At 42.4% G+C, this 17,192-nt stretch overlaps 1 protein-coding gene across 1 annotated transcript in view; it reads left to right on the top strand.

Moving 5' to 3' along the window:
- PREX2 (phosphatidylinositol-3,4,5-trisphosphate dependent Rac exchange factor 2) overlaps window positions 1-17,192 on the top strand; it is a 305,019-nt gene that overhangs the window by 93,278 nt on the left and 194,549 nt on the right. The window contains 2 exon segments of the mRNA XM_038389170.2: window positions 12,255-12,388; window positions 16,320-16,423. Coding sequence (XP_038245098.1) covers window positions 12,255-12,388; window positions 16,320-16,423 — 238 coding nt within the window.

Genomic DNA, 17,192 nt, shown 5'->3' with positions numbered 1-17,192 from the left:
AAGTCCTGTGCTGTTACATAGTTGCAGATCTGAAATAACTCCTGTTAGGGTTCCCTCCCCACTCTGAACTCTAGGGCACACTTGTGGGGATCCGCATGAAAGCCCCCTAAGCTTATTTCTACCAGTTTAGCTTAAAAATTTCCCCAAGGCACAAATCCTTTGTCCTTGGACGGTACGCTGCCACCACCAAGTGATTTAGACAAAGAATCAGGGAAAGGACCACTTGGAATTCCTATCCCCCCAAGCCCTACACTCTGTTCCTGGGAAGGCTTGAGAATAATATACCAACCAAATAGCTAAACCAGATTCTTAAAAAACAGAACTTTATTATAAAGAAAAAAAAAAGTAAAAGAAGCACCTCTGTAAAATCAGAATGGAAGGTAACTTTACAGGTAATCGGACTCAAACCACACAGGATTCCCCTCTAGGCAAAACTTTAAAGTTACAAAAAACAGGGATAAACCTCCCTCTTAGCACAGGGAAATTCACAAGTTGAAAACAAAAGGTCATCTAACACGCCCTGCCTTATTTACTTACTCTTTTTGCAATATTGAGACTCACTTTAGGATGGCTTATAGGAGAAGGAGTTTTCTGACCTGGTGCTTCTCTGCTTCCCAAGAGAACACAACAACAACGAGCACAAACAAAGCCTCCCCCACCCCAGATATGAAAGTATCTTCTTTCCCCATTGGCCCTTTTGGTCAGGTGCCACCCAGGTTATTTGAGCTTCTTAGCCCCTTACAGGTAAGGAGGAATTCTAGGCTACCCTTAGCTGTATGGTTATGACAACTCCATTGTCTTTAATGGAGTTATGCTACATTTATGCCAATGTAACAGACTAGATTTGATTATGATATGACTACTACGTGATGCCCAATCTAGCAAAGTTGCTCATTTTCTTAGAGGCATCCTTTTCATACATAGAGTATATCTACTCCTTGAAACAGTATAAATGTCAGAGCTATTGTAGGAGGTAACTATTTTAGATAGTTCTACACAAACAAATCCTTGAATGCAATGTATGAGAGTGGGTTTAATTAAATAAACATCTGGCTTTCTATAGATCCTAAGAAAGAGGCAAATGTGTTGGAGGTTTCTTACCAGAGGAAATGTTTAACACATTGCTTGGCTTTTTCTGGGAGGAAAAAATATTTTTAGAACCCAAGGATGAAAGCATGACTTAAATTCCCATCCAAGTGTCATAAAACTAAGCTTGTGTTTATGATAAAAATAGAGATGTATGGAAAAACAGAACATCTGCTTCAAGAAAGAAGATTTTTAATACAATTACCATTTCACTTAATATTCTAGATTGTTAAATATATTGGGCTTAATTCAGAACTTGTATAAGTGGGTTTCTAAACTGGTGGAATGGCTCAGGAATTAAAAACATCTGTCAATAAAATCTGTTCAAAGGTTACAACAAGAGAGAGAAGAAATCATGTGCACACACAAAATGGGTTTTCATGTAAGCAGAACACCAAAAATCCCAGCTTGGTTTCAACCCAGCTTGGTACCAGTTGGATGGGAAATTCTGCCATCTCTTAGGCATTCCCCTCTTCTTACCACCAAAATATCAGTTTTTATAGAGATTTCTGTATTCATGAGAGTCTGAAGCTACGTCTAGAATGCACACCACTGCCTGCGGTAGTTATATGCTTCAGTGAAAAGCAGACCATGTCCACACTGCAGTGTGGAGATACATGTGTCAGTGAATGGGCTCTGGCAGCAGGGAAAGGCTCCAGCAGCGGGGAGCTGCCAAAACCTTTTCCCTTAGCTTCCCTGCTGCCAGAGTTTTTCCATGCTCCTGGAGTGTTTCACAGCAGCAGGAAAACAGTGGAACACTACATTGCTAAAAGCAGCCATGTAGCTGGGAGAGGCACTGCTTGGGTGAGAAGGGTACATACCCTCAGGGTTCAGGCATGTCTTTACTCTACTAGCCTAAGCAGTTCCTCTCAGTCTACATCTGTTTGCAACTGTGCCAGTGGGGCATGTAGTGTTTGTACTCTACATGCCACTGAAAGGAGTGTGCAATGTAGGTGTACTCTGATTGTGCTTGCAGTCCTCGGTCCTGCCACATTTTTTTACCCCATGAAAAGACTAAATGAAGAGTTAATTCCCTTCTTGTTGAGCAACTGTGTCCTGTCACAGGGTCTCTGCTGAGGTCCTGTCCATTGACTTGAATGGAATTGCATCCATTTACATCAGGTGTGAATTTGGCCCAGTATATTTTGGATGAATAACTTTATTTCACAAATATTAAAAACAACAAATACTGATTCTGAACTTATAGTACTGTATCACAAGTGCTTCATTTAGTGCTAGTAAACATTAACTGAAGTACTGTGGTATTGATGCTATATCAAGGTTGAGAACCTGCAGCCCCATTCTAAAGACTAGGAATATAAATCCATGTTTTTCCATGGGAATGCCATTAACAGTGACTTTTCTTATATTTGATCTTACCCAAATAATTTTTCCTGAAGCCAAATATTTACTAAAATCTTGTCCTGCTGGTTTTGAATGATATAAATGGGGCAAAAATTTTGTTCTAAATTCACGTGAAGAATTTTCCACACACTTTTTGTGCTTGGACCAATCAAAAATATAGTGATTCTAAAACTTCAGATTTTCTCTATACATAGTCCTTAATGTGGATTAGTATCTTGGTCTTCTTTGAAGGTACTTGCTTTTGAAATAAAAAGGTTATTAATTAATTTGTTGAACTTGTGCATTGCATGCATTATTTTCCTTAATTTCAGGAACATGCATCAGGCTACATTATTCAGGGTGCTTCTAGATGCAGGTATTTGAAAGAATCTATTTCCATGTAGATAATGAAAAAAATTTATAACTACAGTTGATTCTGTTGTTTTCACATCTGTACTTTTTATCACTTCTCCCACCAGGAACTTGTGAGAGAGGATTATTAAGTTTTCACAAAAAGCATTTTTTTGTGATGAACAATTCTTGTTAGAAATTACGCTTAACTTTCAGTGGAGGAAGGAATGTTCATCCTCCAAGCATCAATACATTGATTTTAAGTTGTTAAAAAAATAACAAAACCCCAAACCTGCAACCCCCTGGTAATTAGGAACTGGACAACAAAAAACAATCATACTTATCAGAGTGAGAAAAACCTAGATATACCCACTATATCATTGTTTCAAATATCAAAGTATTACAGGTCAGAGATTTAAAATGATACCCATGATCAGAGAGATATTAAAATATTAATTTAATATTTAAAAACTTCTTACAGCAGGAGGAATGTTTTGTCTGGCTATGATTTTCAAAGGAGCCTAAAGGAATTAGGAGCCCTATTCCCATTGAGTTTCAATAGGAATTGGGTGCCCATCTCCCTTGGACTCCATTTAAAAATCCTACACTTTGTGAACCATCAGGCACATCCAGGACTTAGCTCCCTGAGTAGGGAGCTAGACAGCTGCAATTCTTCCCTGATTTTCTCAATGTTCATAATGCCCTTCATGCGCCCTTTCCATCCTTCCCTGCACCCTTTGGGGCAATGTGTATCTCTAGTGGGCACAGGGAAGAAGCAGTCTCAGCACTCACCTCAAGTGTCGAGACGATAGTTGTCCCTGCTACCCTCACAAGGTGTACAAGGGGAGGGAGGCACCTTTCATTCTTTTCCTTTCCCTCCCCTGGATGGACAAAAGTTCTTCTTTGATTGGATACATCCTTTACAACGTAGGTGTGTGTGAAACTCATGCTCTGGTTAGGGTTGCCACCTCCTAAGGTACAAAAATCCTGGACATCCCATAAAACTGGACACCATGTGGCATGTACTAAGCACCCTGACAGATTTCCCACGTCAGCTACCTCAAAAAAGTAATGACTTGGACAGGTGGCAATCCTAGCAGTGGTGCCAGAGAGTTTTCTCTTGAGGTACCTGTATTGATGCTGCTCATGTGCCTTGGCTTCCCCTGTGCTCTGAGTTGAGGGTATGAAGGATGGAGTTGCCCCACCTATCTTTAAGTTCCTTTTTATTGTCGGCAATCAGAACATGTTACTGTGCTTTTACAGCCCTGGTTCCTCTATGAGGAAACAAATTATACATAATTAATTATTTAACTGGAGTTAGTGGTACTCATTTTTTCTCCTTTGGATGTCTTTATTTTATTTTGGATAGGCAGGTTTGTCTGGGGATTGCCTGGTACCAGGGGAGCCTATGCCAAGGTCCCATAGCTCCAGGTATACCAAGACAATGCTTATTAGAGCCCCACACACTTGCTGTTTTGAAGTGCCTGAGTGAGGGTCACATGAGAGAAAGGTGTCCAATCTGCCGTGAGTTCAAATCAAGAAGAAAGAAGCAAAAGGAAGAATGCTTTAGCTATATTCTCATGGAAGCTGTTCTTTGCCCAGCACTGTATCCCACTTGATCAATGGAGGGGAGCACATTGACTATTCCCTCTAGGAGTGCTCCCCTATTCTTGCCAATTGACAGAGGGAGACCCCCTTCAGCAGAAAGCATTTCTGGATACCCTGTCCTCCAGAAAGCATAAGTGCTCAGAGCACACTCATCCTCTAAAGCCAAAAAGAAAATGGCATAGACTACTCATTCAAAGTTCTTGGTGTGTGACTCCTCTGCAGCAGAAGGCCACTCTGGTACTGAAGGTAAAGTGCACCTTTTGGCTCACTACTCCCCAGTACTGTTTCACAGAGCTTCTCGTAGGACTGAACTTTTGAACTCTGGTGCCCACCCTAGGACCATCGAGGCCAGCTACTTCATCAGTAACAACGGAGGATCCATCACTTCTGCTTTCTGCCAGGCAACCACTGATCTTAGCCCTGATGTCAGAGACCTACGCAGCTGCAAAGGACCTGTCATGCCTCTTGGTACCTCCATCACTCCTGATTCAGGGTGAAGGTCCATTATTGGTACCATTGCACACAGTGTAGACTTTGGCATCAGCCCTTGGTTTTAGGATTGGTACCGTCATCCTAGGCCTCTTCAGTGTGACAGTATCTAGAACCCCAATACTTGCTCCATTTCAACAGTAGGTACCAATAGCCGGGAAGCCTTCAATGGTACCGCCGGTACCACAGGCTCAATTTAGATTCCAGTCCCAGTCTCTGATGTCTCTTCCTGGTACTATACCACCCTGACCTTTGGCAGTATTCTTAATCCTCAGTGGAATCTGAAGTGGGTTCCTATGTCTCCCGCTAATCCAGGGTGTCCTTCAAAACTTGTTCCTGCTCTCACAGAAGACAATCTGCAAGAAGCAGATAGAGGGACTGGTGGCCTGGCCTCTAGCACTATATTGGCCTCCACATTGGCCATATTGGATGCCTTCGGAGGAGCCTTCAGCTTCAGATCAGAAGCTGGGAATGAGTGACGGGATGGATCACTTGATGATTACCTGTTCTGTTTATTCCCTCTGGAACACTTGGCATTGTGTCGGAAAACAGGATAGTAGGTTAGATGGACCTTTGGTCTGACCCAGTATGGACGTTCTGATGTTCTTATCAACCACCGAACTTTCTCACAGAAGCAGGTCATCAAGAAGAGTGGCTTCCCCACCCAGTACCAATAGACCACTTGTTGTCCATACTGAAGAGACTTTCGACACTGAATTACTGGTCCTTCCTCAAGCTGCCTTGGACCAACCATCTACTTCAGCGGTTCAAGTCCAGCCTCACGCGGATTCTGCCTTGCCACCTCTGAATACCTCATCATAATCACCAGATGAGGTTCTGTTATTGGAAACATTTTCTCTAGTTCCAAATGATTGTAAAGTTAACTAAGACCCCCTGAAAAGAACAGTTATACCTCTTGGTATTCAGATGGAGTTGGTGGAGGAAAATCCTCATAAACTTGTAGACGTATTGCACCTGGCTACTGCAGGGAAGATAGCCTTTCTAAGAAGCCAGGTGATAATGCAGCCCCACAGCTTGCTCTGGCACAGCCATTCATCTATTCATCTGTGGCAAACTACACAAGGCACAAATAACAGGTTCCAGCCTATGGATTCAAACTGTTCTATTCACACCCTACAACTGGGTTCACAGGTAGTGGCTGAAATGAATGAAAGCCACAGTCGAGGTAGAGCTAAGGCTACCCCAGACGAAAAGGATGTGTAAAAACTAGATCGTATTGGCAGAAGTATTTATTCATCTGTGGAGTTGCATCTGTGCCTTGCCAACCTTACCAGGATCCCTTGGACTGGTATTACTGTCCAGACAACTGGACCAGAATAGTTATAAACACAGGCCACAAAGAAGGAAGCCTCTGCCGTCCGCCTCCTCGGTCATTTCAGTTCAAGCAGCCACAGGTCAGGATGGCATACCTACCAGCTCAGGTCTCACTGTCCCTTTCCTTCCTTTTGCAAACAGGTTATCTAGTTCATAACTGTGTAGAAGAACATTACATCAGACCAATGGGGACCAAGCATGGTGGAATTAGGATATACCCTGCCTTTTCTATCTCCCTTCCTGCCTCTCTTCCCAGTCTCTTTTCAGGGACCCATCTTATGAGTCTATATTGGGAGCTATAGAGGAGGTGCCTCATCCTCACTGGGGAAAAGGGTTTTACTCTCAGTACTTCCTAATACTGAAATTCAGATGGGGTGAGGCCCATTTTAGATCTTCAGAACCTAAACAAATACATCAAAAAGTTAAAGTTCCTTATGGTTTCTTTTGCTGTAATTATCCCTTCTCTAGCTGAAGGTGATTGGTATGCTGCCCTCGACTTACAGGCTGCCTATTTCCATGTGGCAATCCTCCCTGGCCACAGAAGATTCATGGTAGGAGGAGATCATTTCAAGTTCACCGTAACAGATTGAAGAATATCTCCGCAGTAAGGATTTTCATCAACTACATGGCGGTGGTGGCAGCCTACCTCTGTTGTTGAGACATCCACTTGTATCAGTACCTGGATGAGTGATTGGTGCAGGTCCACTCCACATACCATATTCTAGAAGAACAAGGTGTAGTTTAGGCTGCGTCTTAATTTCTTTCCAAACTAGTGTCTGATTTTCACCTTAATCAGTCAATACAGTCACTTGTCTTTTTTTTCCCAAAGTCACATACTCACAAAATGAACAAACGTTGCACGCTTCAGAGATGCACTGAGCCCAGCCTTTTACCTGGGTAGAACAAAGCTATTTTGGGGTTTCTCTTCAGCTCTTTATATTCTATGAAGAATGAATGAGAGGTCACCCTATTACAGCACAACAGCTTTCTAAATGGATTACCAGGTTCATTATGCTCTAATAATTTTGTTAGTCTCTAAGGTGCCACAAGTACTCCTTTTCTTTTTGCGAATACAGACTAACACGGCTGCTACTCTGAAACCTGTCATTATGCCAGGTTCATTATTATGTGCTATGCTGTTAAAAGTATTGTCGCCTTGAGAATTTGTCAGCTCATTTGGCCTCTGTGCATTTGTGGGAAATGTGTCTATCATGTACATCTGCAGAGCAGTGGCATTGTCCTCTATACATGTTTGCCAAACACTGTGCAATTTCTACAGCATCAAGGGAAGACACGAATGTGCGAAAAGCAATCCTGTAGTCACTCTTCAGATGAGACTCCTAGCCTTGTCTCCATTTTAAACAGCTTCGGTGGATATATACAGTCACTTGAAGAAGAAGAAGAAGAAGATATATACAGTCACTTGTGTTGCATAGGTCCATTACATTACCCACCCTCCTTTCCCAACACATGGGAGTTTATCATTGAAATTCCACTACGAAGGAACTGAAGGATTGACAGGGCAGTGCTGCCCTTGCCTTACAGCAGAGGTTCACAAATTGTTTTTCCCTGAGGCCCACCTGTGCAGCTGCAATAGGCACTGTAGCCCACTATTAACACTTCTGGAGGAAAATTATTAATTTTATTTATTACCTACATATAAAATGTATGTACCAGCAGGAGGCCAGTACTCACTGGGAGCATCTTTCCACTCCCCTCCTGATCCTGGCCCTTCAGTGCTGTGGCCTGAGGGCAGTAGTACCCCTCCTCTCAAAAAGGAGTGCACCCCATTGATGCCCCGCAGTGCCAGAGGCAAAAGCCCTGACCTCACCCCTGAAATTGAGTCAAAGCTCCATGTGGCTCCCTTACCATACACAAGGTCCCCCTGGTCACTGCCCCCAACGGGCACTAGTGGTCATGGTGGGGTGGGGCGGGGCTAAGGTTCTTTGGTGTTCTGGCACATTCTGCTTGGCTCTGGGATTTGCCACAGTGCCAGCTCAGCTCATAGGGCCCAGTTCACCTGCAACAGGAGGGAGAGCGCCTTCTCCAGCTGAGGGGAGATGTGGGGGCAGAGAAAGGAGACAGAACCTGTTACCCAGTCAGATCAGCGGTTCAGCACCAGAGAAGCCCAACCTGGCTCTGGGGCAAAGGGGTGAGGGGGATGACACTGAGACCAGTTTTGTTCAAGATAGAGGACACTGATGACAGATGACTCGTGGGGAGGTGGAGGGTGCGGGACGGGCTGTGGCATATGAAGAGTTAAGGATGTTTCAGAAGGGGGCGGTAGCCTTGTTGTAGGTCAGGGGAACCAACAGGTAGCAAAACGCCTGAGCAAGCCCAGCTGCTGGGAACAGGCTGAGGATGCTTCCACTGGTAGCTTCATACTCCAGCCTGGGGAGGGATGGCTGGGAGGTGAGGGTACCACGTGTGGCCTGCAATGGAGAGGTGTTGCGGGGGGTGGGGTTGGATCCTAGCATGGACAGCAGAGATGGGAGTGGGGAAGGGTTCAGTACATGCGGGAAGGGGGTGTCTCCTGCCCCCCCCACACTGCAAAACGGCACACCCACACCCTGCCACTGGCAACTGAGATGGAAGGGACAGCTCAGTGCATGGGGGGGTCCCTGATACTTCCTACTGAAAAATAGCAAACCCCCCTCCCCCTGCAGCCACATGCAAGCCAGATACCGAGACCTGGTCTACACTGGGGGGTGGGGGGACTGATTTAAGTTATGCAACTTCAGCTACGTGAATAATGTAGCTGAAGTCGATGTACTTAGATAGACTTACCATGGTATCTCCACCCGGTGAGTTGACTGCTGCCATTCCCACACCACTTGCAGTGCTGGAGTACAGGAGTTGATGGGAGAGCACTCAGGGGTCGATTTATCGCGTCTAGACTAGATCCGGCGGGTAGTGAAGACATACCCTGAGAAAGAGGAAACTTCCCAGCTATCCATCTGCTGCTTCCCTAACCCCAGCTCCTCCGCTCCTCTGAAAAATCCATCTTGTCCAGACCCTCCCCCAAAACTCCTGTGTAAACATACTCTCGGTGCAGCCTTTGTCAGGCAGGGCAAGTGGATGGGGCAGTGTGCCCTGGAGCTGCATTGAAGTGCTAGATCTGGGAGGGGAGTAGAAAGATGCAGTTTTGGGGAGGGGGCAATGCCCCTACATGCCCCCACTCCCAATCTCTGACCCTGCCAACGGACAGCCCGGGACTGTGTTGCATCCCACCGTTGGGCTGTGACCTACATTTTGGGAACCCCTTCCTTGGAAGTCAGGACAGATGCATAGCTCTCTCACAGATACTACTTGGGAAAACTCTCCAGCACTGGTGCACGAGATATGCACATACCTACTCCATAGACATATGCAACACATCTTGAAAAACAAGAGTTACAGGAAGGTTAGTGATCTTTTTTCTGACCCTTACAGTGCTAAATAAATAAAAAGAATACTGAAAGGTTCTCTATGCTGAGTGGGTTGTGATAGTGTTCTGTGGAAGAGCTGGATTTGATTTCTTTGTCACTCTCTAGGGCTTCAATGAATACAGTAACACTTAAAATCACTGACCTACAGCTATACCATCACAAGTCAGATCTTGTCAAATGTTATAAGATAAACAAGGTTATCATTATTTAACATTCAGATGGGAGATCGCCAAGGGAAAAGGAATCCATGAAACACTTGTTTATTTAATGCAACATTCTGCAGCCATTTTTTCATCTTATGGGACCTCAGCTGGCAGTTTGTTAAAAAAGGAAAGAAAAAATAACACCTAGAGTAGTGATATGATGAAAACTACAGTTAATGCAGTGTTAAAATTGAGACTTTAATCATGTGTCAGGCATGCAGAGTCAAAGTAACCTATCCATTTTATCTGTGCATAAAGTAGGGCATTGGTTTTCACACTGTGGGCACGCTTCGCTGTGGGGGACATGATGAGGTTATCAGAGGGTTGCAGGAGGGGCTGCTGGGCTGTGGCTGGGTGTCAGGTCCAAGATAGGGAATCAGTGAGGAGAGCACGTAGGGAGTCCCAAGTGGTCAGTGAGGGAGGGAGAGTGAGGAGCCCCAGTATGGTCTGTACGACATTGTCATGGGTGTTTCTGGCGATGGAGCCAGCGGTCCTGCTGCCATCCCAGGTGTGAGCCGCCTGCTTAACTCAGTGAGTCTTTCCTGGACTGGCAGGAGTTGCGGGGAGGAGCAGCAAAAAAAAGTTTGGTCAATAAGGTCTTTTGGTACATGAACGTGGAACAATAAGCTGCATTACTACAGCTGTTTGGAAAATGGTTATCTCCCCCCCACCCCAGAAAATTTCATTTTTTTGTAGAAAAAACAAAAAAAAATGCTGAAAAATTGCTGGTTTTCTGTCTAGTGGCTACAGATGGCGCAGCCAGACACAAAGATTTGGCAAATTCATTCTGAAAGACAGTGTGTGTAAATGGTTGAAACTTGCCATAGTAGAGACTTGAGTCTGTTCCCAGCTCTGCCGGTGTGACATTCTGCAACCGCTTTTACTTTAACAGTACAGTGAATGAATGATACATGTCTGCCTCCTAAGATTGGAGTTTGATGGCTTGACTCCTCAGTGCATTAGTCTGCATAAAAGGGGTGTGAATTCTAGTGCTCACTAGTGTATTGCATACTAATGGGCCCATATGGACCATCCTGATGCACACTAATAGTTCCCTAGTGTGCATTAATGTAGTCCCATTTCCCTGTGTACTTTTAGTGTACAAGGGAAGTTAGTGTGCAACATGCTAGTGTGCACTAGAAATGTATACCCCTGTAGTAAAGATTGTGAAGTACAAAGAATTAACAACAGTCAGAGGAAGAGCTGTGACTAGAACCCCTGATTTCCTCCTGGATCTCAACTCAGAACATCTTCTCTTGGGCCAAAGTAATGGGGTTATGGGGAAACGGTATCCATGACTGCTGCTTCTTTTGCATTCCCCACATCCTCAACTATAGCTCTGTTCCTATCATGAAGATAGCTCATAGCATCCTAGGTGAACGCTCAGTGTAACTGGCATGTAGAGAGATCTGTGGAATTATAGCATGCTCAGTGCAGACAGCATATTCAGAAATTTTAGCAGCAAAGTCTTTAACAAGCTCCTTTACATGAGTATATAGTGATTTTCAGGTGTTTATATCTCGCCAAAACTGCTTGGATTGTCAGGAGGCAGCAAAAGATAGCAATCTCCCAGCCAAATGTCAAGTTCCTTCTCTAAAGCACTGAGATGGTAGAACTCTTCAAACAAACCACTGGAGAACTTTTTAATCATTGGAAAAACTACTTATTTTTCGCTAGCCTTGGTTTTCAAACAGCTGACCTATTTTCACTGACACTTGAAAAAAAATCATCCTTAGAAAGTAAGAAGCATGGAAAATTTCATCAAATGGTTAGTTTGGCAAAATTATAAACAATTGAGAACTGGGACTATAATGGAATGTGTTAAAACCTTTATTGTAGGTTTCATTGTCAGCTTTGTCTATAATTTGGGTATTTTGATTGTTTTTATTTTTTGAAAGTTTGGTATGAAAGTACATACATTTAACTATTTAAAATACATCAGAACTACTTCATGACAAATTAGGTTCAGTGGGACAGAATTTCTGTTTGTATGCAGTCTTCTGAAACATGGCCCCTCTAATTTCATTTTTTCATAAGAATTTGACCATAGTTAAGCTATTTGAAGGTTATTGTTATGGTTTTTATAGCCAACCTAACTCTAAACATTTGGCTAAATTGTCATGTACAGAGATTAATATAATTTGAGAGATTTAATAAACCACAAAAAGAAAGAGAGAAAAAAACCCAGAACCTGATGGTAACAGGAGATTAATGCAAAGTCTTCATTAATAAACATTTCAAATCAGTGTTTAAACTTAAAAGCAAACTACTGTGTGTTTTTCTTCCTAGTAATTTTTAAAAAAAGAACTGCTATAATTGAAAATTAATTTTTACAGAAATCTGCAATCTGGTTGTTTTGCAAACGTCATCAATTTGCATGGACTAATCTGCTTCTCTCCATTTGGTTTAGGGGTCCAACATCACAGATACATGCACGGAAATGCTAATGTATGGAGTTTTGCTGAAAATTTCTGCAGGAAATATCCAGGAGCGTGTATTTTTTCTTTTTGACAATCTTTTGGTTTACTGTAAACGAAAACACAGGTAATTTATTAGCTTTTACTGTAGAAATTATTTACATTTTTCCCATATGAACAAGTCCATCATAGTCAGAGACTTAAAAAAAAATTTATATTGCCTAAATAACTAGTACAGAGATGGGGGAAATTGTTTTAATTGTGGTATAAGGCACCAACATTGCAAAGAGAACGATGCAAGAGGACACCTGTGCCTTCACAGATGCCGTTTATAGAATTGAGGCTTAAGGGTAATATTTTCAAAAGTGCCTATGGGACTTATGACTCTAACGACCACTTTCAAAAGTGACGTACATTTAAGAGCCTAAATCTCATTGAAAGTCAGTAGAACTTAGACTCTTAACTATAACCATCCAAGAATATCCAAAGTCAGTGGGATTCTGGATATAAATGAATGAATGATCCTAAAGAATAATTTGTAAATAATATATATTTAAGGTGTGTGAGAAGTCTTAGAAAATGTGTGAGAGACTTCAACTGTCTATTGTTTTGATTGGGAGTACAATTCCTGTTTGAAAACTGTCAGATATATACTTTTTACACAGAGCTATGAATAGATTTGACTCCTTATTCCTAAAAAAAAATCTGTCCAGTTATTTTCTGAATGTTTGTGTAAAATAAGTTATATACTTGTTATCATACGTATAGTATGCTTTTTGATTTATTTATCCCAGAGCATCAGGATAAGATTATATCCCGATGCTATGAAAATCTCTTCACCTGCATTAGTTACAGATTTTTGGGAAAGATGTTCTCTAGGATCTATAGTGGCTTCTACTGGAATAGACCCTTGTGGAGGTCATTGGGTGTGGAAGGTCTGCCAAGGCAGGATACTACGGTGTTGGAGAGCAGCCACAGACTCCTTTGCATTAGAAAGAAATAGGGAGCCACTTCAGATCAAAAAGTTGGTGGCATCAATTTTGAAGGGACTTTGTCAGAGTGGCCAGGAAATGCACTGATTCAGACTTCTCCTGTAATGGTTCCCATAAAAAGAGCTGCTAGGGAGCTCCCAGCAGGAGTTAAAACAGCTCTCCCCAGGTGAAAAAGGGTGGTAGTGCAAATATTGCATGCTAATTTGGGGCTTTTACAGGTATAAGGAAGTGCACAGGTGCCGGCTTCCTCCTATCCCCGGGAATGCTCAACCCCCATTCTATCCCAGGCCCTGCCCCCACTCCACCCATTTCCCCCAAGGCCTCACCCCACCCCACCTCTTCCCATCCCCGCTCCACCCCGGGCCTCTCCGCCCCCCTTCCCCCAACCCCAGTGCCTTCTGTACGCTGCTGAACAGTTGATCACTGGCAGGCAGGAGGCGCAGGGAGGGAGGAAGAGAAGCTGATCAGAGTGGCTGCCAGCGGGTGGGAGGCACTGGGGGGTGGGGGAGAGGGAGGAGGAGGAGCTGATCTGCAGGGCTGCTGGTGGACGCTGAGCATCCACCATTTTTTCCAGCCCCGGAGCACCCATGGAGTCGGCACATATGAGGAGATGTAATTTACACCTTGCTGCATTAGCTCTAGTGAATCTGCCCCTTTGTTTTTATGATTCAATATTTGAGGGCTGTGTTGTAGAAATTCCACAAAATTTACTGTAAGAAGGTATATTTATTTTTGATTTTCAGTTAAAACATAGTTCAGGTTAAAAATGTTTATCATGCTGCCCCCCAATAAAATTTCAAGATAGTTTATATATATATAAAATGCTATAAAATATCTCTTATCAATGGCCTTTTAAAAAAAATGAAGCAAAGTAGAAAGGAAGCAAGTGGGGTTTGAGAGCAGAACTCTGATGAGGAAAACAGGAAATCTGGGAAAAGGACAGGGATTGTTAATGAGATGAAGATTTATAAATGTTGAAATGGAAATTAGATACACAAACTTATAAATATTTTGTTACACTATAAAAACAACTAATAATAATTTCGAGCTCTTGTCCTTAGATCTCAAAGAACTTTACAAAGGAGGTCAGTATGATTTCCCCTATTTTACAATTGCGGAAACTGAGGCACAGAGAGGGGAAATGACTTGCCTAAGGTCACCCAGCATGCCAGTGGCAGATCCAGCAATAGAACCAAGGTCTCCTAAATTCCAGTCCAGTGCTATAGCCACTAGGCAACACTGACTTGCCTGTAGTCACTTATGTGATCAGACATAGAGAAAATTATAATTCAATGAGAACAAATTAAATCCTAGTTATGAGGTTTGAGATTTTACTTTCACAGAAGTCAGGGGATTCATAGTTAAGGTTCCTTTAAGAACTTTTACTCAGCCACAGAAATGTGTTTACAGTCTGTTGTGCAAGGGGAACAGGCATCTGGTGGATGGCTAAGATGAGTTATTGTTGGAGGAAAAGGTGCCCATCCTGGATAAAACACTGACATTTCATGTAGAAGCTGAAAGCGTTTGATCTATGACTGTAGAGTCTTAAGATTCTTTCTTCTCCTTTCTTCCCCCTTATTTCCTTTCCCACCCCCAAAGATAGATGCCTGTTTAGAGTGTTTGTAACTATCAAATATATGTATTTCATCACTATGGCTTTGATTCTGGAAAGCGTCTCTGTTCAGGATGCTACTTGAGCGCATGCTTATATGTTCTTCACTCTCAATGAAGTCAACAGAACTGTGCTTAATGTTAAGCATGTGCTTAAGTGCTTCTCTGAATGGGGGGCTAATATTGCTAAATCAAATATCACCTATACAAATGTAGGTGACCAAAATTAAAGAATGAAGGGTGAAATCAGGGCCTCATTAAAGTCAATGCTTTTTTTTAATTGCTATAATTTCTATAAAAACAATATGTATACCAACTGGAACTCATAGCTCATACTGCCTCATCTCTGCTGTGTTCCCTGGCCTTTTGTATTTGTGTCATTCCCTTTTAATACTGAAGCAAGAAAAAATTTGCACAGTCAATATGCCTATTTTATGTTTGATAAAAATATAGTAACCAAACTGTTGTTCAGATAAGGATTATTCAGTAAGCATATGGGAAAGAAAACTGCCCTGTAAGCGGTTTCAGAGTAGCAGCCGTGTTAGTCTGTATTCGCAAAAAAGAAAAGGAGGACTTGTGGCACCTTAGAGACTAACACATTTATTTGAGCATAAGCTTTCGTGAGCTAAAGCTCATGAAAGCTTATGCTCAAATAAATGTTAGTCTCTAAGGTGCCACAAGTCCTCCTTTTCTTTTTTGCCCTATAAGCATAATGGATCATTCAAGTTAATGCAGGTGGATATACTTGGAGTATCCTACCTCAATCAGTGCTTAAGAAGTTAAAGAAAATAACTTACTGTGCATATTCAGCACATGGTTATCACAATCATAAGCTATGCTGTGCTTTAAGGCGTTTGCTTTTGAAATAAAATGGAACATATTCTTCACCCAGAGCTCCCTACATGGCATATTGGAAGTTTAGAAAAGAAATTGGTCTTAGAGATATCTGAGAGCCAAGAGCCTCAGAACATTTCCTAACAGTTCCAAAAATCTTCTTGTTCTGATAACTCGATAGTGGATGCATCATGCATCAACGTTTATCAAACATTCCAGAATGATTCTCTCCTGGAAGTATGAGAGGCTTAAACCCAAAAGGTAGTTAATCAGCAAACTAGAAGTGACTGATAAAAGAGGTTTAGAATGAAAATGCTGTGTGTGTGTATGGAGGGGGACAGGGGTGTCATCCTAACTGAACTTTCTCCACTTTCCTCACTGTACTATTGCTAGCTAAACTATATTATGAGTTAACTATAATTTTATAACAGCTCTATAAGATATGTAAGTTCTTTGTGACAGGGTCCATTCTGATTTCTACAGCACCAGTACAATTGGACCTTGATTCTTATAGCAGCCATTAGATGCTACTGAAATACATACAAATAATAGTAGTTATGGTACAGAAACAATGTATAGTATGGTGTTTGGACAATGTTCTTATGCTTTTTCTCTTACAAGACGACTGAAGAACAGCAAAGCCTCTACTGATGGCCATCGGTATCTTTTTCGAGGCAGAATAAACACAGAGGTAATGGAAGTGGAGAACGTAGATGATGGCACAGGTGAGTACATTTGTAGCGATCAGTTATAACATAAAGAACCTCGTCTTGTAGGTGCTGAACATCTCCTGTGGATTGTTAAGCAGTCTCAAGTGCCATTGATTCCTGAGGGAGTGGAGAGTGCTCAGCACCTTGCAGTATTAGATTTAAAGGAAATAATAAAGATCTCACTTTATAGGAGCAGATAGTCCCACTAAAACTGTGCTTCTGTGACACATCACTGATTTCAAACATTATGAGCTGGGCAGTTACTATTCTAGGGCTGCTCTTCACTATGGGGAGAGCAATACCCCTGCAATCGATGCAGGAGGGGTGGATTTAGCGGATCTAGTGAAGACCTGCTAAATAGACAGCAGAGCAGTCTCTGATCAACCCTAGTACTCCAGCTCTCCTAGAAGAGTAAGGGAAATAAACCGGAGAGCGTCTCCCGTCGATACAGCATAGTAAAGACACCGAGTTAAGTCCACCTAAGCTACATTGACTCCAGTTACGTTATTCATGTAGCTGGAGTAGTGTTACTTAGGTCGACTTACCCTGGTAGTGAAGACAAGCCCCTAGTCAATCAGTCACAGTTGACTGATTTAAACTGGTGGCAGAGTCGTGATGAAATGCTAAAGTGATGTTTATTGTCTTGACTGAAATGGTGCTTTAAATTTCACTTTATAACATGCAGCATGCTTACATGAGAGATTCCTGTTCCTATAATGTGGTAGTAAAAACAGTTTGAAAGTTGTGTCTTTTAGAACATTATCTTATTTGCTTTTATATGCTA

The sequence above is a fragment of the Dermochelys coriacea genome, chromosome 2 (genome assembly GCF_009764565.3).
Source record: "Dermochelys coriacea isolate rDerCor1 chromosome 2, rDerCor1.pri.v4, whole genome shotgun sequence".
In the NCBI taxonomy this organism is placed as follows: Eukaryota; Metazoa; Chordata; order Testudines; family Dermochelyidae; genus Dermochelys; species Dermochelys coriacea.
The sequence above is the reverse complement of the archived record's forward strand: the minus strand, read 5'-3'. Positions and strand labels throughout refer to the sequence as shown.